At 42.6% G+C, this 22,110-nt stretch overlaps 1 protein-coding gene across 6 annotated transcripts in view; it reads right to left on the reverse strand.

Moving 5' to 3' along the window:
* SSBP2 (single stranded DNA binding protein 2) overlaps nt 1–21,601 on the reverse strand; it is a 171,173-nt gene extending 149,572 nt beyond the window's left edge. For 2 of the 6 annotated variants that reach the window (XM_052700537.1, XM_052700535.1), the window contains exon 1: nt 21,399–21,601. In XM_052700537.1, coding sequence (XP_052556497.1) covers nt 21,399–21,457 — 59 coding nt within the window. In that variant the 5' untranslated portion in view covers nt 21,458–21,601. The remainder of the gene's footprint in view (nt 1–21,398) is intronic. The other 4 variants (XM_052700538.1, XM_052700536.1, XM_052700533.1 and 1 more) reach the window with 3 other exon arrangements.
* Nucleotides 21,602–22,110: the final 509 nt, after the last annotated feature.

The following is a 22,110-nucleotide window of genomic DNA, read 5'->3' on the forward strand; positions in this document are numbered from 1 at the left end:
TTCCCCAGTTGTCTCCACTGACCACACGTTGTGTGAACTAGATTCTTGTGTGACTGAAAATGGAAGTTCTGCCACCCTCAGAAATGAAAGTGCACTTCCACTTTGAGTGGAACGTCAGGGTTTGAACCTTGTGCAGCTGCGAACCTTACACACAGTGAAGTATGTTCAGTTTGCAGGACCAGACAAAAGTCTAGCCCAAAGTATAAACCCAGAACCTCCAGAACATGGGATCTTTAACATCCACTGAAGACATCTCCTGGTGTGCTGCTATCACAGCAAATTAGGAGCTAATTCAGTAGCCACTCCATGCAGAGCATTACAGCCTATCTTACCTGTACATGTAATCTCATCTTTCTGCCGCTTGGCCAATGAGACAATTCTGTGTGGAATCTGGACCTGCTAGAAAGGTCCACAGTACAATACTAGGGTGCAGATCAGCCCCTGATGATGCAGAGCACTGAGTAGCTATGAAAGCATCCTTAAGCCATAAAATGACACATGGGGGAAAAATGCATGTATTGGAATAACAACTAAACAAGCACAACTGAGATAAAGATCTGTCAAGTCCACTGTGAGACAGATAATCTGTGCAAGATCAGCATGGTTAAAGGCCGCTCATTGCTTTATAATGTGTTCTCTCCACTGTGCCTCTGACCTAAATAAGAACGTCCTTGCTTTTTAGAAGATGGTTACTCAGTGGTTCCTTGCTGCTCTGTCTTGAGGAGAACTCAAGCCTTGCTGTGATAATCACAGTAAAATGTGGACGGGTTGCAACCTAAATCCCAGGAATTCAGCCATCTTCCACCACAAAGAAACCAATAAAGTCCAAGACCAAAATGAAATGCCCTTGAAAAAAATGCAAGGCGTAACAAAAGGTTAACAAACCTAACAAACCTAAGCCTCAAAGTGCATCAATCAAGAATTTGCAACAGACAGAGAGATGCAGTTGGAAACACAATTGATCTCTATAGTGTTCTCTGTTACACTATTCAGTCTCTCATTATCACAAGAAATGTTGAGGGGAAGGAAGGGGGGTAGAAGAGTAGTCGGAGAAAAGTCAACAGAGTAAGCCCGGCTAGAAGCCTGTGGCTCCATGAAGCCTACAGTTATAAAACTTCTCCAATGAGAACCTCGCAATTTCAGTAACCCTCCCTGCAGATAAAACAATCACAGAACAGGAAGATAATCCTTAATAAAAACTCTTTTTCCAAAGCAGCCTGTTATGGGCACCAGTCATTAGAACTGTCAAGCCCCATGTGATGACTAGAACTTGGTGTTGAGCAGGCCTTTCCACTTTTTGTGCATCTGATTTCCGCTAGATCCCTCACCACGTCCCCTGTTGAATCACAATCATGGTTCTAAGTAACCAGATTTGTTGTGGCCAGCAATGGGAAAAAAAGAAATTCCTTGCAACCCTACAGCATACATCCCATCTGTATGCAGATGGTAACAGCCCTGTTGGTGCTGAGAAAGACAATGCTGGCTCACAGGCTTCTTGTATTGTGTTTTGGAGAAGGGGTAAAATCTGTCTGTGCTGGGTGGTGGGTGAATGGCACCAGCCAGACACCATTTTTTCCTCTGTAGGAGGAACACACAGGCCAGCTCACAGATACTAGGGCAATCTTCCCCACTAGTGTTTGCAGAACAGAGGGCAGCCCCTAAGACCAGAGCCCATTTCTTGTGGCAGAAAGAGGATTTTGTGGCACGTATTGTTTCATTATTTATGCACCTCAGTGCTGAGATCCACAAAGGTCATGGGACCTGCCCATAGGGCTGTCTCCTGCTGATACTGTAGGTGGCTTGCTCTTAGTATTCCTGCCACATTACAGCTCTTAGACAAGCTGGACATTTCCGTATGACTACATGGGAATGCTGCTGCAGTCTGCATTCAGGCTGCAAATCGAAGTTTATATTTAGTTTAATTTACTTTTCAACTCTTTAAAATTGTATGCAAAAATAAACATCTTCAACTGTAGTTCTTTGCTTCATTTGGAGGACCAATCTGTAAAACAAAGAGAGGTACTGGGAAAGAGTTTTCTCTGTTTTAGTAATCTTATACTATTGATTTAGAAAAGAAGAAAAAAAAAAAACAGAAAAAAGGTTATTGCTTGATCATAAAAATCTCACATCACATTCAACGGTCAGACAACATTTGCTTCTCTTTTATGAGTTTTACCATGCCTGTACAGTGACAATTTCAATAATCCACTGAAATATGAGAGCACTTTGAAATTTTCTGGAATCAAAATACAAGAGGTCACAATGATTTGTTTTTATATCCCTCCTTATAGCTATTTCAATAATGTTGTCTAAGGGAATGCAAAAGTAAAGGTTGTCTAGAGACTGAAATTTCTCATGATTCATCTCAGCAGTATGACCTTTCCTGCTGTTTCAAAACTGTTCTTTTTCCACTCAACAGACTAGGAAATAACTTTCTCTACACACAGTGAAGAAATAAAAGAGTATGTTACCACTTACAATGTCAAGATATGCAAGTCTTACCCCCTAAAAGTTGGACAGACAGTTTTACAGAATTATTGTTTTGGAAAATTATCAGTCTCTCAAGATTTGATATCTTTGCATTGTTCAAAATGTTTTGGGTGTGTCTAATACACATGTCAAATGCCTAGACGATCTACAGTTTTGTATTGATCTGAACGTGGTATGAATGACACCATGCAAAAGTGGTGTTACAATCCTCAAATGAAACTAAAACAAGAATATCTGTCTTTGAACTTTATGGTTAGTTTTGTGATTTCAATCCCAAATTTAAGCATTCAGTACACTACCCTTAAGTGAGTAACAGGTTCCCTTAATGCTCCTATCGCAAGTATTCATGCGTTATTTCTAAAAACAACTTTTCAGAGCCAACTGGCAGCTCTTCAGGCTGTTGCTTTCCTCTTTCACAAGCATTCTAACACATTTGCAGATAAGAAAGGAAGATAAGCCTCCCTAAAGGGCTTTTTACATTTCATTCAAGGTGAACAATGCATAGGAACTTTCTTATGTATACACGTTAACTTTACAACAGCAGGACTATATTCAAGCCTGTAAACTGAAACTGAAGATTAACAGGGGATATTTGGTAACAAAGGCATTATCAAGCACCCTGACGGCCCAGAGCTCAGCTCAGTCCGACCTACCCGGTACCGAAAGGATGATTATCGCCTATTTACTTTACAAGGGCTAACGCGTCACAGTAATGTTGGTACGTGACTGTGCTTCTAATATGCACACACCCAAGTGCACACACACACACAAACACACACATACGAAACCTCTCTGCCATTTTTCCTAGTGGCCGAGTTGCTACAATGCTCTCTTGTGCTGTGCAGGAAAGCACAGCTTCATTCCTGCTCTAGTTATTTCACTCCCCAGGGCTTCTATGAATACAACAAATGAAATCACATGGACCGTGATATTGTCAGATCTCATAAGCAAAGCAAGATTTGGCCTGGTCATTACTAGAGTAGCAGATTTCAAATATACGCTTGAAGCAACTTAGACACTTTTTGTACACCAGTCACTCACTGCAACTTCTAACATCTTCCTTTCCTCCAAATACCTGACCAAATTGCTTCTCGGACTGAAGGACAGACAAAAAAAGTAGTTGTACAAATAGCAGAGATAAGGAGCCAGCTGCTCAGTTTGAAACGAATTGCGCGGGAAGCTCAATCGCCAATATAAAATAAAGTTATTCAGGATAGGATATGCAAATAAAAAAGCCAAGGAACTGACCAGTAAGATGCTAACAGTGCAATCATCTTAACCTGTTACAAAACAATTAAGAGTAATTAAATTTTGACTGTTCTCACTGTGTTAAGCTGCTCAAGACACTGTAAGTGTTTAGTTCATCTGGTGGCACCACTGAGAAGCCCCAGCACAGACACACAGCATCCTTAAAGACTGCAACCTGCTTGCCCTACAGCCTCTTGACAGTGTCAGTCAGCTTGGTACACATGCACTGGTGATACCAAACAACAGCAGTTTCCTAAAATTATTTTTAGAAGGTGGAATGGAGACACCTCTCTCTACAAAGAAGCACAAAAAAGCAGCTCACAGCTAAAAGCAAAACATCCTAACTCTAAGAGGCCTCATGGCTTACAGCAGTAGAATGGCAAGTTTCCAAGAACGTTACAATTATCAACAAAAATTCTCCCTGGTTAAATTCTTCCTGCTTAAGAAGTACACACAGAAACAATTTTTCTAAGTGCTTTGAGAAAACTGGGGCACGCATATTAAACTGGGTCCTCGAAGCTAAACAGACACGTCTACATAGGGAGTGGTGACTGCCCAACCTCAGGAAGCAGCTAAGGCGGCAGCATTAAGCAAATTTAAAAACAAATCAGAAAAGGAAGAAAAAAAAACAAAAACAGAACCACTACTCTTTTAGATGGCATATTTAAGAAATTCGGCTTTGCAAATGCTACTGGAAGGTTCAAGCTCCCAAAAGGAATAGTTGGGTGATGAAGAGCTACTGCATTCTGCCAATACATACTTGTCTCCAGCTGGTCCCAATTAATAGGATACATCCTGGTGGTTGTTGGCAGCCTTCAGGCAGCTCTGACTTATGCCACAGATCAGACTGGCAACCAGAGGACAAAGATGCTGCATAGATGGCACAAAGTCATTTCCCTCACTCTGCAGAACTGCATGGGATAGCTAAGTGGATATGAGTAAAGCAACACAATAATACCACCCTGCATAATAAAACATCTCTGAGATGACAACAGGAAGATTTACACACGAAAGCAAATGATACTTATTTAAAATGGAATTTGCTACCAGCCCCCTGCAGTCCTACAGAGACACTGCACTAGCACATAGTGGAATCGGTACATTTCACTGTGGCAAATATATGTATAATCAGTAAGCTATGCAATAACATTCTCAAGAGTGTAGTTTCTGAAGAACAATTTGTCTAAAAAGATATTGGTCCAGTGATGTAAACAGTTAACATTCAAATAGATTATTGTTTTTAGTGAAGAAAATCAACTCTACCAAAGCTTTTCACCTTTCATCTGAAACTCTGTTAGGACAAGAGAAAATAACTGATGACAGTAAGATCTGCAATGCCATGGTTAAACAAGTTAAAGCGCTGCTTAAATGCAGAAGATCAATATTAAAATATTTTTAGAATTTTCTTTCAAAGCAGCATTCATATAAATTTCATGGACGGGTAAGTTTATCCAGAAACTTGGAAATGCTGTGTATACAAGATGCCAGCAGGTTCAATACTTGAAATATTAAAAGACTAGATCAGACCATATGCCAGACAATCAATACAGCACTAACATGAGCACTAAGACACAGGATTCTGCTACTCAAAAGGACCTTAGAAAAAAAAGAACGAGGAGAACATCAAAGAGACAAAATGTGAGTTGCCAGTTCATAATTTTTATGCTCTTTTTAGTCTATTTACTTCTTAAGCTATTTAAGCAGAAAATTAATTTTATATACATATATAACACAATAAATTTAATACTGAAGACAACCTCTATACATAAGGACTAACATTCTATGACAACATAGTTACAGAAACATCAGTCACAGAATGGAGTAATGAGACTAATTCAAATACTTAAGAGCTAAGCTCAGACTTCCCCAAAATTCTAAAGCGTTCAGACTCCTAAGATTAAGAACAGACAATTTGGCAAGAGTGCTCATTAATATATTAACTAACAAGAGCCATTTTTTCTCTCCAATTAATATATATCAAGAAGAAAGCATGTATAGAGGCTCAAATAGCTAAATATCTCAGACTAAAAATACCAAGAACTCTCAGCTGGAAGTTGTTAGCAGAGCCCTGATAAAAATAAGGAACCAGGACAGCATAAATTCTTTCCCCTCCCTGAAGAAAATGAGCTACATTTGGGAGGAAAGTATTCAAAACATAATAAAAGAGGTGACTCACTCCTATCAGCCTACTGTACACACTGGAGCACAGGATGGGGTGGGGGAACAGGGATGCAAACCCAAGCATGGCCTCCTGGTGGGAGGAAAGAAGCAGCTCTTGGCTCCCTGCACCACAGAAACATGCTACTCCTGCCCATGGCATAGATATGGAACAATTACTACAGCCTTGCAATGCTCACAGTACTCCTCTAGCCTGCAGCACTTGAAAGGTAAATGGCATGGCTGAGTTAAGACACTGCTCTTAGAGCCTGTGCCACTCAGAAAGGATGCCCCCCTTGAGGAGCTGGAGGCCCTTCCATTGGTGCTGATCCAAAACCAACCCCTTACCCAATAAAATTTCTGGGCTATGTCCTCTGCTCCTTACCTATTTTTCAAGGTTATGGCAATGCTGTTAAATGAGTAAACCCAAAGCCAGATTGGCTAGCTGTGTTTTGGATTGCAGGACACATTTTCAGGTTTTTTTGGTCTTTGTGAGCAGGCAGGGTATTGAAAAGAATGAAATCCACCTCTGTTCAGCAGCTGTTTACACTCAGAGTTGATTCACATCAACTGTAAGATAGACACAGCAGCCATGATATTTTAGGACAGTTAACACAGACCTGAGATTCAGTGATACGTGTTTTGGATGGAAAAGGCTTAAAATGCTAGAGAAACAGCATACAGACAAATCATCCTGATAAAGCCTATCACATACTGTATTAATATTTCACAGTCACATAACAATACATCATATTGAGTCCTATCACAGCTGAGACACTTGAACGGGTTTGTCTTTTTCAGAACCCTCTCATGTATCTCCTCCCACGCACCATCCAACAGAAGTGCAGGATGCTTTCAGCTGTGTAAGTACTTAGTAGGTCCTCAATGACATGAAGCATTTCAGTTTAGAAAAGAAAGCAAATACCAGTACAAGCCTGCTGCCTTCTGAACAGATCCTACAGCCAAACAATAGTTACGCTAATAATAACAAAAAACAAAACAAAACAAAAAAAAACAGCTGAACTTTACTTAGTTTTAAAAACGGCACAACATTAAAAACAAAGATAGCAAGTAATTCTACCACTAGAAAATACTTCTATTTCACCACTTCAGTCAGCAGCATTCTCAGACTCTAAGTAATAAATACATAATAATAAGAGGCAAATTATCCACGGGTTGGAAAATGACAGTTTCATGAGTTTTGAAACTTCAAGAAAAATGTAAAGAAAAAAGAAAAAAATTACAATGCAATGACATCTCATTATATCTAAGCCAAGGGATCCCATTAGTGATAAATCATCACAAATGCCATAGTCCTTTCTATCACTATATAGAAGCCGTGTCTGGCTCCTATGCATTGGATGGAAAAACAAGCAGAAGAAATGCTGGGAAGTTCCCAAAGCTAAATAGCGGGTGGAAGGAAAAAGAAATGGGGTGTCCATGGAGCACCTGAGCAGCCAGGCACATCTCCAGATAACTCACAAATCTGCCATACTTGCATCTTAAGTCCTGCGATACAAAGAGTGCTCAAACACCACTGTGACATTTAGGGCAGTTTAAACATTATTTCAGAATGCTGAACACCCGGCCTGTACTCATCAAATACTTATGTTTAACTAAAGTAGCTGCTCTCTCTTACGGGCACTGGTTCTGTTTCATTCACAAAACTCCACATTAACCTGCTCTCTCCCTACCTGACAAAATCATACACTGCTCACAAACAGCTGTGGCAAGGCAAACTGTTGACACATCAACACATTGTTTCCACAATCCATGCATTCATACATGGATTAGGAGATGATAACGGGCCAGGAAACAAGCCCAGCAGCCAGCACTACAGCAACTGGCTCGTGTTCAAAGATGCAAGGGATGCCATCCAGAGGGCTTGAGAGGTGGGCCCATGATAACCTCGCGAAGTTCAGCAAGGCCATGTGCAAGGTCTCGCACCTGGGTTGGGGCAATCTCAAGCACAAATACGGGCTGGGCACAGAATGGCTTGAGAGCAGCTCTGAAGATAACAATTTATGGGTGTGGGTTGATGAAAGACTCAACATGAGCCAGCAATGTGCGCTTGCAGCCCCAAAGACCAACAGTATCCTGGGTTGCATCAAGGGAAGTGTAATCAGCAGGTCAAATGAGGTATTCTACCCCTCTACTCTGCTCTCATGAGACCCTGCCTGGAGTTTTGCTGCATACAGTTCTGGGGCCCAAACACAAGAAGGACATGGAGCTGTTGAAGCGGATCCAGAGGAAAGCCAGGAAGATGATCAAAGGGATGGAGCACCTCCCCCACGCAGACAGAATTGGGCTCTTCAGCCTGGAGAAGAGAAGCCTTGGGGGTAGGGGGGAAGGGGGAGACCTTATAATGACCTGACAGTACCTGAAAGGGGCCTACAAAAAAGATGAGGAGGGACTTTTTTGTAAGAGCATGTAGCAACAGGATGAGGAAAAATGGCTTTAAAGGGGAAGGTTTAAAGGCAGATTTAGACTAGATAATAGGAAGAAATTCTTTACAGTGAGGCTGGTGAGACACTGGAACAGGTTGCCCAGAGAGGCTGTGGATCTCCCCCTTCCTAGAAGCATTCAAGGCTAGATAGGGCTTTCACAACCTGATCTAGAGGGAGATGTCCCTCCCTATAGCAGGGGGGTTGGAAATGCATGATCTTAAAGGTCCCCTCCAACCCAAACCATTGTATGACTCTGAGACTCTGTAAGGCCGTACTGTATCTCTATGTAGCATCATTCACTAAACCAAACTGACACAGCAACGGGGGGGGGGGGGGGGAGGGGATGGGAAGGGAAGGGAAAGGGAGGGGAACCAAGCATACAAAAGAGAAATCTTTAGGGCACAAATGCTTCTTCAGGTCACCTGGGCTGCCGGAAGGGAAGAAAAAACTCTTATCTTTTTTGGATAAGCTCGTGTCAATTGCCAGGGGCTATCCAGGGAAACATACTGAGAAAGGCTTTTTGGAAGAATCAGATGAAGCTTGTTTTACTGGATAAGCATCAGGGGAGTTGTACATTCCTAGTCAGAAAAAATTACATATACAGACAGCTTTTGTTGTCTTCAGATGCTTTCTTTCAAATTGCTTTAGGTCTGAACAAATGCTTTGCTTTAAAAAGTTTGGTTGTTGGCTGCTCCCATCATGGCTCCGTAAGAGAATTAAATCACAGGAGTTGAACATAAAGTCAGTCTTGGTGTGGTAATTGCAGTGATTACACAACAGACCATGCCCAGGCTGTAGGTAGGAATAGTAATTTTAATGATTTCATACAAAGAGGCATGACAAGAGAATGAGAATACAACTGAATAAGCTAAGGAGTGGATGAAGAGTGCAGGCAGCCTACAAATTCTGACAATGCCTCTATTAGAATGCCTCTAATTTTATTCCATATTTGAATTAAAAAAAGATTTTAATTAAATCAACATGTTCCTATGATTCAGTGAATGCAGGTTTTGTACAGTTAACTGCTCTAAGGACAAAGAAGATTTTAACTCTGCCTTCCAAGTTTGCGCATAAACACACTGACCAAAATGGAAAGGCAGTACACTCAGTTTCGACTATAAAAATGCAACAGTCATCTTTCCTCATATATGTTAATTCTTCTAATATGCCACTCTTGTAATCACAAAGTTCACCTTGTCCCACCTTCTCTTTTCCTTTGCTCATACTATCTTTTAATTACTACATGAGTGAGTACAGGCCACAGTGGTGCATCACCCAGCTAGTAAAGTGGCATGATAGAAGCAACATTTAAGATGAGAAAATAAGCACAATTTCAGCATGTGCATAAACAAACCCAATTTGTTTCAGAACATGTCCAATAACTGGAGCTGAGCATTACATGCACTTCAGAAGTGAAAATAAAGGCTCCTATAGGTGTACTTTCTTCACTGCTTGGTGACTGTGAACCAAAACTATGTATGCAGATATGCAGCAGCTTAGATTTTTCAAGAAAACAAGAAAAATTGATTTTCAGCTTTGGATGAGGTGTATTTCAACTGACTGGGCTCCTAAGGACCAAGATGGTATATGAGTCTAACCAATGCACTGCCATGACTCTCCTATAGTCACAGAATCATTGAAGCTGCAAAAAAATAAAAATAAAACAGACATCAAAGATCATCAAGGCTAACCACCATTATCAGGTTCCCATCATTAAACCATGCCCTTAAGGATTACGTATCTCTTGACTACCTCCAGGGCTGGGGACTCCACCAATCTCTGGGGAGCCCGTTCCAACGTCAGATCACTCACTCTGAGATATAAATCTTCCCAACATCCAATCTAAACTTCTCCTGAAGTTGTTGATATGGTCTGCAGCTTTCAGAAAGTGTTTGTGAAAGAGCCTAGAACAGAGAGAAAGCATCTGCTGTGTGCATGGTTGTATGCTTTCAAATGCATTTGTTTAGCTCACAGTCTAAATATTAAAACAAATGTTCTTTTCCAACTTTCTAAAGTATTTTACAAGAGCTTTACTAGATAGTAGTATGAGTGAAACACTGATCAATCCAGATATATGACACTGCAAGGTAACAATAAATACAGCTTTATGACATTTTGCATTATTCTGTGAGGTTTTTTAATCACACACAAAATTGAAAACTAACACCAGGCAGCTCCAAACTGTTTTATTTTTCCTAATTTTGAATAATTAACTACAGACTCACAGAGCTTTTCAGAGAACATTGGGAAAGATTTAAAAGCAGCTTTCAGAACAACTAGAATGTGACTAGACTTGTATTCCAGTCTGATTTTTTGTTAATTATCTATTAAAAATGTTCTGTGAAAACATGATGTGCCTCTCATTCACTTTTTATAGGTTCCCCAACCATAACTCAAGAAATTGTTTGAGCTGCATCTTTAAAGAGCGTTTTCTTCAGGCTGTGCTGTATTACATTCTCACCTTATTTCTAAGAAGATTTTAAAATACACATAACTATGTTTATAGTTACACAGCTCAACAGATATTAGTCTCATAAGACTAAACATCTCTTTTATAAAAACGTAGATATACAGATAGCAAAATTAAAAGTGACAGTGAATTTCAGTACCTGCAACAAAACTCAAAAACACCAATGTGTACCTTTCAGATGTGCTTGTCAAGCATTACTGTAACTAGAGGCATATTTTCACACTTCTCAAGTGGTATTTTTTTAATCTTCTGATCTGAAGCTTTCCTTCATCTCTGTGAGCCTTGTATTTTTTACATATTGTCCTGTGCGCAAGCACTAAGCATTTGTTTGTTGATCATGCACTTTTCCTGCTTCAACTCAGAAAACCAACTTCCATCTGTATTATTTTACAACATACATACAACGCACAGGAAAAACAAACGTAATTCCCCAGGACGGGAAATATGCCTTTAAGTTTGTAAAACATCCTCTCCACATACAGCACTCTATAAATATTTCATCAATGCTGGCATCACCCCAGAAGTTTTCTAATCTGCAGGATGGGGCTGAGAAAAGCAGAGACTATGAATGCAGGAGACACCAGCTGCTGAGTTGCAGGTTAACCAGTTTTAAGAAGCACTCTCTGAAGGTGCAATAAATTCAGACAATTTTTCGCTATATTACACAAAGGCCTTGACTTCTAATTCACATTTCTAGGCAGATTAAACAATATACATTGATTCAGGAGAGTTTTAATAATAAACAATTAAAGGAGACAAAGAGTTCAAGAGGCTGTCGATGGGAGCCATAACCTTCACTTCTCAGGCAGTTCCAGATTCAGCAGGGTGCTTCATTATTCCTGACACACCTGATGAAATTTCATTTAAGGCACCCACACTCCCTACCTAACAAATAGCTTTTACCAACACCCCACCATCACCTTGCGTCAAAGGATGACACAAACAGAAATACGCAGAGCCGTCCATAGCAAACCCCTCCTCTTTAGCAGTTGTGGGAGAGGAATGGCAAATGAAATGCTAAGAAGGAAAGCAAAGGACTTTTTCTTTTTTTAATCAAATCTCAATGTTGTAATTACAAATATCTGATAAAGCACTACAACTTTTTTTGCATGAGCAACAGATAGAATCCTTACTTTGTCTCATAAATCAGCGAATATTTATGACACAATCATACAGCCTGTCAGCCAAATGATCCATTTTGTTCTGAGACTGTCAGGAACAACATATTTATTAAGGAATTATAGTTCAGTTTCTCAACTCAAATATTTTCTTCAGAAAGTGCAGACTTTTCCAATGAAAGCCTGCAATATGCCAACATGACAGCACATGCGAGTTCAAGTTGCCACTGATTTTACTGTAATTTAACCAACAAAAGAGTCTTCAAGATTAACTGCCAATTTTTATGAATATTAAGGTGATTATCACAAAACAGTACAGATGACACCTGCTTTCTTCAAACTACCAACACACACTTAATCCCAACAATGGAACAGTATTAACTTTCCAGTCTTGTTAGATGAATTTACAAGCACATCTCCTAACAGCAAGACATTTCCAATACCAATATAAAATTATATATACATATATGGAAGCTTATAGAGGTATCTATAGAATTAAACTCAATTGCTTTTATTGCAAATGAAGTGGAAGTGAATATAAGCATGGGACACTCTAAATTACAGTGTGACTGTAATTTACTGCATTAATTGCTTGAAGTTCTCTCCCTGATTGAAATTCCCTCTGCCTTTCGAAGACAGTCCCTTCTCTAGGGACAGCAGAAAGGAAAGAAACAAAATAACATTCACTTCAAGGAGCGTCCAATTTAAAAGCCATGAATATGCAGTACTGCCAGACTCCTCTGGCTGCAAGGACTGTCCCAGGACTCAGGACAGTCCAGTAATAAATTGAGCTATGTTTACCATTGCAATTAGGTGAAGGCTGCCTGAACCTTTTCTTTCTTCGTCCCCAGCTGGCACCCCCTGTTCTGGGTTCTCCACAGCTTGTTTTCCTGCCTGAACCACAGGGAACCCAGAGCTTGAGAACATGCCCTGAACTCCCTGAATGGCCTCGCCCAACACACATGCCTCAAGCATTGATAAAATGCATCTGTGGAGCAAGGCCCAAACCTAAAATCTTAAGTCTTAAATCACCACCACTAAAATGGCAGTGAGATTTTAACCATGTTGTTGCAATAGCCTAAAAAAAAAGAGGATCTGAGCTTATTTACTACTTCAGATTAAACTCAAATGCACACCACCACCACTGTACAGAAAAGCAAGTGAGATGAAGGTGACTAGAAACGAGCTGCCCAGCTTCTCTGTTCCACTGTCAGAGCACTCATATGATGAGCAGAAGTCATAGTTTTGGCCTGTTTGCACATATTGCACTCATTTTACTGAGGAAAAAAAAAAAAAAGCAAGAAAAACCTTAAAATGCCACAGCATGTATTAAAATGCACACACACACAAAAAAACATAATAGGAAATTTAATGCAGACATGACTCTTGCTATCATAGAAGACAACTGCAGAAACAAATTCAAGAACACCTTCCAAATACAGAGATAAGAGCAAGCCAACATAATCTGTCCAGGGAAAGAACCAGACAGCTCAATTTTGTTTATTTAAAAAGGTGTTTGAATAGAGGGTAAAAAGGAAGTGTTAAGATATCCCCTTGTTAGGATGTAAGAGTTTTGACACTTGGCCTATCACGACATTGACACAAGCAAAGGAAACCATCATAAAACTAAAAAATGGCATGCAGCTGCTTGGAAAAAATAATAATAATTGAAGAGCCATTACCAGTATGTTTCTAAAAATGAGAGGACATTTCAAGAAAGCTCTTGCTGTCCTCAATAACTTCCATTAAAAGACCTTCATTAATGAGTTGTATGTAGAAATACAACAGTGTAGATCCTAAGTTGGGAAAGATTATGAGCCCTTATGGGGCAACAAAAAGAGTAAGGAACGTTAATAAGAGAAAATTCAATACACATAAATGTAAAGTACTATGCTCAGGAATAAGAAATCAAATGCACAAATATGAAATGGAGAATAATTGGCAAGGCAGCAGTATTATAAAAAGAACCTGGAGGGCATGTGGACTGCAAAATGGATTATTTTAAAAAGAAATTAAAAAACAGGCAAGCATTGTAGGCAGTATTAGTGACAATGTTTTATATATAAAACCAAGCAGTATGTATTATATTAAAGAAGAGGTAATTATTTTACTCTGCTCATTTCTATCCTTTGGTCTGAACACTATGTTTATAAGACAGAGAAAAGCCAGAGTCCCCTGGCAAGAATAACTGAAGGTCTGGAGTAAAAGAAGACGCACCACTAAAAAAAAGTAGCATTTTATTTTCCACCAAGACAAAGACTTAATGGAAGTAAGCAAGAAAAAACATAAGATGCCTTGCTCTTATTACTTCCACCTTTCAATTTCTTAGACAGGCACAGTTTACGTTCTCATCTTTCTGAAATTGTAAGAGAAATATCCCAAAGCTTAAAGAAATCAAGATTTCTGAATGAACATATCCTTTGTTAGTCTGAGGAAGACCTCTCTTAATAGATAAAATAATATTAAATCTGACCATTATTTACCTTTAGCAACCTGAATTTAAGAGGTCTGTGCCTTGACCAGACAGACACCAGAGAAGAAACTTCAGCTTCAATGCAACCTTTCTGTTCTTTTGCACATCCAGGGAACAGGAGTCAAGCAGCCCCAACCACAATCACCACTGCTGAGATACCCTCAGTTTGCAGCTACAGGATGTTCATGGAGAAGACCTACCCACCTAGACTTTTTCTTCAGGATTGTGCCCTTTTCTACACCTGCTGTGTGCATGGAAGGATCACCATTAAGTGTCTCTCCCCAAATGCAATACTGTCCTGAATCATATGATCATATATTTTTAGCCTCAAACAGATAGCAGGCTCAAGGATGTGGTATAATGTCAGGCTGCTGCAGGAGGACAGTCTGTGAGTCTGCAACTGCATCTTCCTGCAGTAACCTCACAGCGTAATCCATCACTGACATTATTCTCCCGTGGGTGGGCCAGGAGATTGCTCTGTATTGCAGGACAGCCATTTAAAACAAACTTCGCACAATTAGAAGAATAATTTTCTGTTCCTCACCTTCTGGATACTCACCATCATAAAATGGCATATCTCAGCCTTACATTTAGTGGTAGCAGTCTGTGGAAGCTGTATACATGTATTAGTGACTTATGTAGTGCTCTGAGATAAAAATTCAAGATCAAACAAAAATTAAAACTATAATAACATGAGGCTAGATGTCTCAAAATGAGCAGCCAATAATCAGTGAGTACTTCTGCCTTTCACCTTTCTTTGTCCTACTGCCATTGCTAAAACTACATATTTTCTTGGGTTTGTGGGACTTAAATCCCGTGGCACTGGGCACCAAAGAAGCTACACATTCTTCCTCCAGGAACACTAGTACTGTGAAGTGGCAAGTGAAACCATAAGGCATGTATTGATTGACAACAAAACAGCAAATAATCAAATGGCTACTCATTACAAAAACAATGCTCTATTTTGTACAATAAAAATTCAAAGTTCTTCCTGACAAAAATTAGTAAATTGATGAACCAATGATCCAAATGAGGACAAATTGAAAACGGTGGTTAGCATGTAGCCACATTTCCCAACTTACGAGAAAGTTACTGGGAAGGCAAGATGAACATTCAAAATTTAGATAAGTAGACATCCTGTTTTCTGCTTTTGGAAGACAAGTTTGGTCTTTCTGTGCCAATGTTCCCTCACATGGCAACTTGTACAAGCCTCAGGTTTCATTACCAGCACACACCTTTGCCACTTCAGCTAATTCAGTATTTCACTGCTGTTTGTAGGCTTCATCTCCAAGACAGGCATTTCACCACCAGCCTGCCAGCCAGTTGCTGGCAGCAGAGGAATGGCAATCCTTCATCCAAACTCAATAAAACCCTTCCACTTCCTGACCTTCTTCTCCAAAGTACCCTGTTCCAACTCTGCTCCCAGCTCTCATTCCTTGTCCAAACCTCTGACCCCCAGCACTGGCCCCACAGACCTCCTTAACCCTTCTGCCTGCCCACCTTTACATTTTCACACCGTGCCCCAATTCCAGCACGCTACACCCACCCAACCCTTCACACCAATGCTGCTTTTCCACGTCCCTGACCAACGCAATTTGTCCCAGCTCTGGGTGGAAGTCTGCTCCTGGCCTCAGGTGACTGCAGACCCTGGTTTGCACACTCAAACCCATTCACAGATCATGTCCCCCAGCACTCTCAACACAGACAAAATATGCAGAGATTTTGAACAGTAAGCCCTAGGCACATGCAAATTGCTTTCTGAAAGGCTGCATCCTGGCTAAATTCAGGTGCTTTGTCATGCAAACAGAAAAAGGCACATCCTTGGAATAAAATCCAACATCCATTCTCAACCAAATCTGTCAATCAAAGAAGAAGATGCAACTGCTTATCCACCATAAAAGTTGTGAGAGCTTTGAAACGCTGGAATATACATCTTTCCTTTGTCTCATTTTGAAAACCTGCCAAAGCATTTCAGCTTAAACTTTATAAACAACAAAATTAAACAAAGCAGCACAAGTTTATATGCACCACAGTAAATTTTCCACCCAAACAGGTAGTTTGGTGAATTAATAAAAATCTTGTTTGGCTACTTCAATACTTGCGATGCTACCATATTGCTATAATTTCATCACAATGAATTATTAATATATGCTGGTTTCCGTTAATTACTGTCTCCTCCAGGAAGATTTAATTACCTCTTAACCAAGTCCATACCATGCTCGCTGCAGCCCAGGGTACATCCACGGCACCCAGCGGGTCTGAGCGGCCTCCAGCAGTCCTCGCTCTTCAGCAGAAGTTTGTGTGGTGGCAGAGCCCTAAAAGGTGCAACTCCACACCTCACAGTGTTAAAAAAAAAGTTAAAAAGTATGGGAGGGGAAAAAAAAAAAAAAAAGAAAAACCCACAAAACAAAACTGTAGGAAGACCGAACAAACAGAAGAATCACTGTAGAAATTGAATTTTTTACCCTTGGTTCAAGACCGATGAAGTACTTTTATAAGCAAACAAGAAGTTGGGAGCACATTTCAGCAGACCACTATAGTGATGTACATTTCTATGGGCAACTCCAGCTACTGCTCTGTCAGTATCTGTTACATCTACAGTGCAAAGCCAATTGTTCTTATGCGCAGCATGCGCGTCTTTTGGAATGCCTTCATACACTCTCCAAAATACCTGTATGCAGTATAAAAGAATATCCAAAACACAGTGATCAACCACAAGTACTGAGAAATAGTTATTCCTTCCAGAACCTTCTCCTCTGCACCCTTCCTGATTAAAAAACGTATTCTTCTGAAGCAGATTGCCAGCCCTGCAAACTTCTTGTTGACAAACGCAGCTGTGATATATTTCCCAAAAGTTAAACGTGATGGATGAAATCAGCGTGCAAACATCAAATCTGAATTTTGTAAAGGAGTGCAGGCTAAAGTACCAACTTTGTTTTTGAACAGAATACAGGAGAGTTCATTGTGCCCTCCATCTCCTGAAACATGAAAAGCTAGCTCACTGTTTCTCAGTAAGGAGCAGAAAATTTATCACTGGTGACAATTAATTTCACTCTATATCTTACTTCTTATGTCGCTTACGAGCACTGTAGTAGAGATGGATAACATCACTAATTTATTACTGCAAAGTCATGCAATGCTATCTTTCTGAATTTGAAGAAAAAGGAAAAGAAAAAACAAAAGAAATATGTCCAAAAACACACATATCTTCCAAAGCCCCAGGAAATCTCAGTTTTTCTAAACAGTGGTAGAATGAAATGAGAGAATCATTGGTGAGTTGTCCCCTGTTTATGGAGAACCCCATTGGCATTAACAGAAACGTGACATAAATTGTGTAAATTTCACTTTGCTTTCCTGCTGGGGAAGAGATTTAAATCCATGCAGGCAACCACACTACTCATAAATGAGCCATTCAGGCACACGAACCAACACAGACTTGAGGGAAACAACAAGGTGAAACCTTTTTCCTTCCAAGAAGCAGCAAGCATGATGGAACTGAGAAAAATGCCCATCTTTTCTCACACAATCAACTGGTGAGACCACACTGGGAAGATGCTTGCATCAGCAAAGCAAGCACACTGTGACAGCAGCAATCAAGTGGTCCCACTTTCTTGAGGTTTTCTGCCACACCAAACTGAAGAGCAATCAACCACTGACCCCCATGGTTGCTCCTGTGCTGTTATTTTGATCATGCATCTTTTGATATTTAAAGGAAATCACAGCTGATAGTCACCTAGTAATTCTGGAACAAGATCTGCATGTATGCTGAGCCCCAGCAAAGCAAAGGCATTTTGGGGAGAAAAAAAAGAAAAAAGAAAAAATTGAAAAAAAAAAAAAGAAAGAAAGAAAAAAGAAAAAAAGAGAAAAAAATGAAGAAAAAGAAAAAAATGAAAAAAAAATTGAAAAAAATGAAAAAATTGAAAAAAAATTGAAAAAGAAAAAAAAAGAAAAGGAAAAAAGGAAAAAAGGAAAAAAGGAAAAAAGGAAAAAAGGAAAAAAGGAAAAAAGGAAAAAAGGAAAAAAGGAAAAAAGGAAAAAAGGAAAAAAGAGAAAAAAGAGAAAAAAGAGAAAAAAGAGAAAAAAGAGAAAAAAGAGAAAAAAGAGAAAAAAGAGAAAAAAGAGAAAAAAGAGAAAAAAGGAAAAAAGAGAAAAAAGGAAAAAAGAGAAAAAAGGAAAAAAGAGAAAAAAGAGAAAAAAGAAGAGAAGAGAAGAGAAGAGAAGAGAAGAGAAGAGAAGAGAAGAGAAGAGAAGAGAAGAGAAGAGAAGAGAAGAGAAGAGAAGAGAAGAGAAGAGAAGAGAAGAGAAGAGAAGAGAAGAGAAGAGAAGAAGGAGAAAAAGGAGAAAAAGGAGAAAAAGGAGAAAAAGGAGAAAAAGGAGAAAAAGGGAGAAAAAGGGAGAAAAAGGGAGAAAAAAGGAGAAAAAGAGAGAAAAAGAGAGAAAAAGAGAAAAAGTTGGAGGACCAGTGAAAGAGTGAAAGACCAGAGCAACATGAAACCATTAATTCTTTCAGAATTTCAGTTTGCTTATGGCATAAGTTTTGTTGTTTTCGTTTTTTCTATTTGTACTTTCTACCTTTAAGCATTATTTATAGGTGAATAGCTCTATTTCCAAATCCCTGTGGAAGTGCTGTTGGAAAGGATGCATGACAAGACACACAAAGCCGTGTGGTCCTACCCTTCTTTCTCCAAGACCACAAGTTTAGAAACTTGAGCCATTCAGTTAAACGACGGGGTCCAAGTTCCTTAAATCTGAATTAATCCAATTTTACAGAATAGGAAAAACGCATTTGCCACAAAGAGATAACAAAGAATGCTATGAAGAAATTCAGCCTTTTTTCTCCCACAGCTTACATGAAGACTTGTCTGTCCCTGGCCAAGTCTGGACAGTGGAAGAGGTGATGCTGGAACACAGCTGTCATGCCCACCATGTGGTAGGGGTAGCCCAGACCCAAAACCAAAGCACAGCTGCTCCAGAATGGGAGAAATGGGAGAAAAAGCACGCTTTCTTAGTTCATCTTCTCTGCTCTTTACAGGCATCATGCCTTCATTGTACTACTTTTCGAGCAGCACTGTACATCTCAGGTACAGAACCTGGTATTATTTCTCTGGGAATGACTGTCCAAACTTCACATTTGTTGTTAAGCAATATAATAGAGGTAATTTACCCCAAAAGTCGGGTAGGAGGGGCAAAGAGAAAGACCATAGAATGAACATTGCTTTGGAACTGATAATTTGCCAGGGGGTACTGTAAAAATGACTTGCAAAACTTGTTCACTTTATTTAATAGAGATGACATAACCTCAAACAAGATAAATATTAAAGGCGGCACACAGCGAGATACCACATTAAAAACATATTTGGTGCTGAATCAGTCTGTAAAATATACAGTATATCACATCTTTGACTGAAATAAAATGCGAACAACACACACAGCTTCCACACTGGTAAAATGCTCCTCAGGAGCCTCTTCACATGCTCACATGTCCTCACGAGGAACACGTGTGTTCTGCACATCCAAACCCCATTGCGCTTACTCAGTCATTGCAAGTGCATTCAGATCTGCCACTGGCTGCTCAATTTGGCTACTTAAATCTCAAGGAGACAAAACTAAAAGTTGCATGTTTGGATCTAAGAACTTTGAAAATTCAAATTAAACACAGTTATAATCTCGTTCTTCTTGACTAAGTGACTGCCTAATGCCTCAGACATGCATGTTTTCTCCAATTTCCAAACAGACCAGACCCTGTGCAGAAGTCAGGGCTGCGTTCTCACAGAGACCTTTAATCTGATGGTAACTTTTCAGCGCAGGGCAAGAACTCATGCATCATCTCGGGAGTAGCACTGCACAACCGTGGAACAGCTTCACAAGGAAAAATAACGCAACTCCCCAAGAAAAGTATGAGGACCGCAAAGACGGAATCTGCTCTGCTAGGGGATAAGTTCAAAGGATGGGAAAGAAGGAATAAATCTGGAGGGTAACGGCGTTCGTCGGGGGAAAAGAATCCTTAGAGGAAGCCTGGGAGATGAAGGGGCACGTCTAAGTTGCTGGCTGAGCCCGTCGCTACGCCGCTGCCCCCCACCGCTCCCGGCCCGGCCGTGCCCGTGCCCTGGCAGCAGCCCACCCCGGCTCCGCAGCGCGCATCCCGTCCGCGCGCACCCAGCGCCGCGAGGGAGCCGGCGTCCGCAAATCGAACAGCACCATCTAGCAGGGCCCCGCAACTTTGCCGAGCAGGGTAGATACTTCTCAGCAATACGGAGGCTCGGCAGCCCTGCCTGGAAAAGTAGCGCGCCTTTTAGCACCGCACGCGACGTTACGATGGCTGGAACACGGAAGACAGACCGGCCGCAGAAGGAACGGAGGGACCGAAGGCGCCGCGAACTTCTCGCGCCGGTCTCGGAGCGGAGCGCCGCGGCTCTGCCCCGCCGAGCGGCTTGCGCCGCCCCCGCGGTACCCCGACCAGCGCCCGCGGGGCGCTCCGCAACTCCCCGGCGGAGAACGGCTGCTCCGCACCGCGCCGCCCGCAGTCGCCGCCGGAGCGCTCCGCCCGCACACCGCCGGCAGCCACCAGTTGCTCGGCCGCGCCGTGTCCCGCCGTCCCCGCGGCTACGGAGGGGCCGCACGGCCCGGGCTCGGCGAGACCGCCGCAACGCGAAAACTTTCGAGGCGGCTCGGTGCGCGCCTCCCCAGGGCTCGGCGGCGCGGCGCTCCCGGCCCGGCGCGACGCGGTCCCGGCCCGAAGTTGGGAGTCGGGCGCCGCCAGAGCTCCGCGCCCCGCGGCCGCCGCGCTTTGTTCCCAACTCGTCCCCGCGCCGCGCCGCCCGCTCCCGGCTCCGGCCCCGCCGAGCGGCGCCCGGGGCGCCGCACCCCCCGCGGGGCAGCGCGGGTCCCACTCCGACCGCTCCCCGGCGCCGCGCGGCCACGCGGCCCGAGCGCGGCCGCCCCCGGCGAAAAGTTGTTGGGCGCGGGGCTGGGGACGGCGGCGGGGCCGTACTCACTTCTCCCGGGCCTGGCTGTCGGACGGGACGCTGCTGTTGCTCTTGCCTTTGCCGTACATGCCTGCGGAGAGCTCCGACTGTCACGCACCTGTCAACCCATCACAGCCTCCCCGGGAACAGCCCCGTCGCCATGGCGACGCCGCCACACACACAGCCCATTGGCCGGCCGGGCCCGAAGCCACGCCCCCCCGCTCCGTGACGGGCAGGCGGGAGCCGGGCGGGCTGCTCCCTCCTCCCCCCCCGCCGCTCCCCCCGTCCCCTTCTCCTCCCTCCTCCTCCTCCCCCCTCCCCGCTCGCGCTCTCCCTTCCCCGGCGCAAGGGGGAATTAGAAACGGTTCTAGAAGGATTTTAAACAACTGGCTGTTCCGAGCGCCCGGCACCCGCCCGCCGCCGCTGCCGCCGAGGGGGGAGCGCGGCGGCGAGCGGCAAAACGCGGAGCGGACTGCAGCCGGCGGCCGGGCCGCTCCCTGCACGGAGCCTGCCCGCGGCCGCGGAGCCGGGTCGCCCCCAGCCACGACGCCCCGCCGCGCCGAGGGGCTCGGGCGCTGCCCACCGCCGGGCCCGGCCGCCCCTCGCAGTGCCGGGGTGCCGAGGTCGGGCGCGCAGCCCCGCAAGGCGGCCGTGGGCGGCGGGGGGCCGTGGGGCGGCAGGGAGCGCCTCCTGAGGAGAAACCTGTCCTTGGGGAGACGGAGGGGAACGCACGGTGGTGTGA

The sequence above is a fragment of the Tympanuchus pallidicinctus genome, unplaced genomic scaffold (genome assembly GCF_026119805.1).
Source record: "Tympanuchus pallidicinctus isolate F22 unplaced genomic scaffold, pur_lepc_1.0 scaffold4, whole genome shotgun sequence".
Classification (NCBI taxonomy): domain Eukaryota; kingdom Metazoa; phylum Chordata; class Aves; order Galliformes; family Phasianidae; genus Tympanuchus; species Tympanuchus pallidicinctus.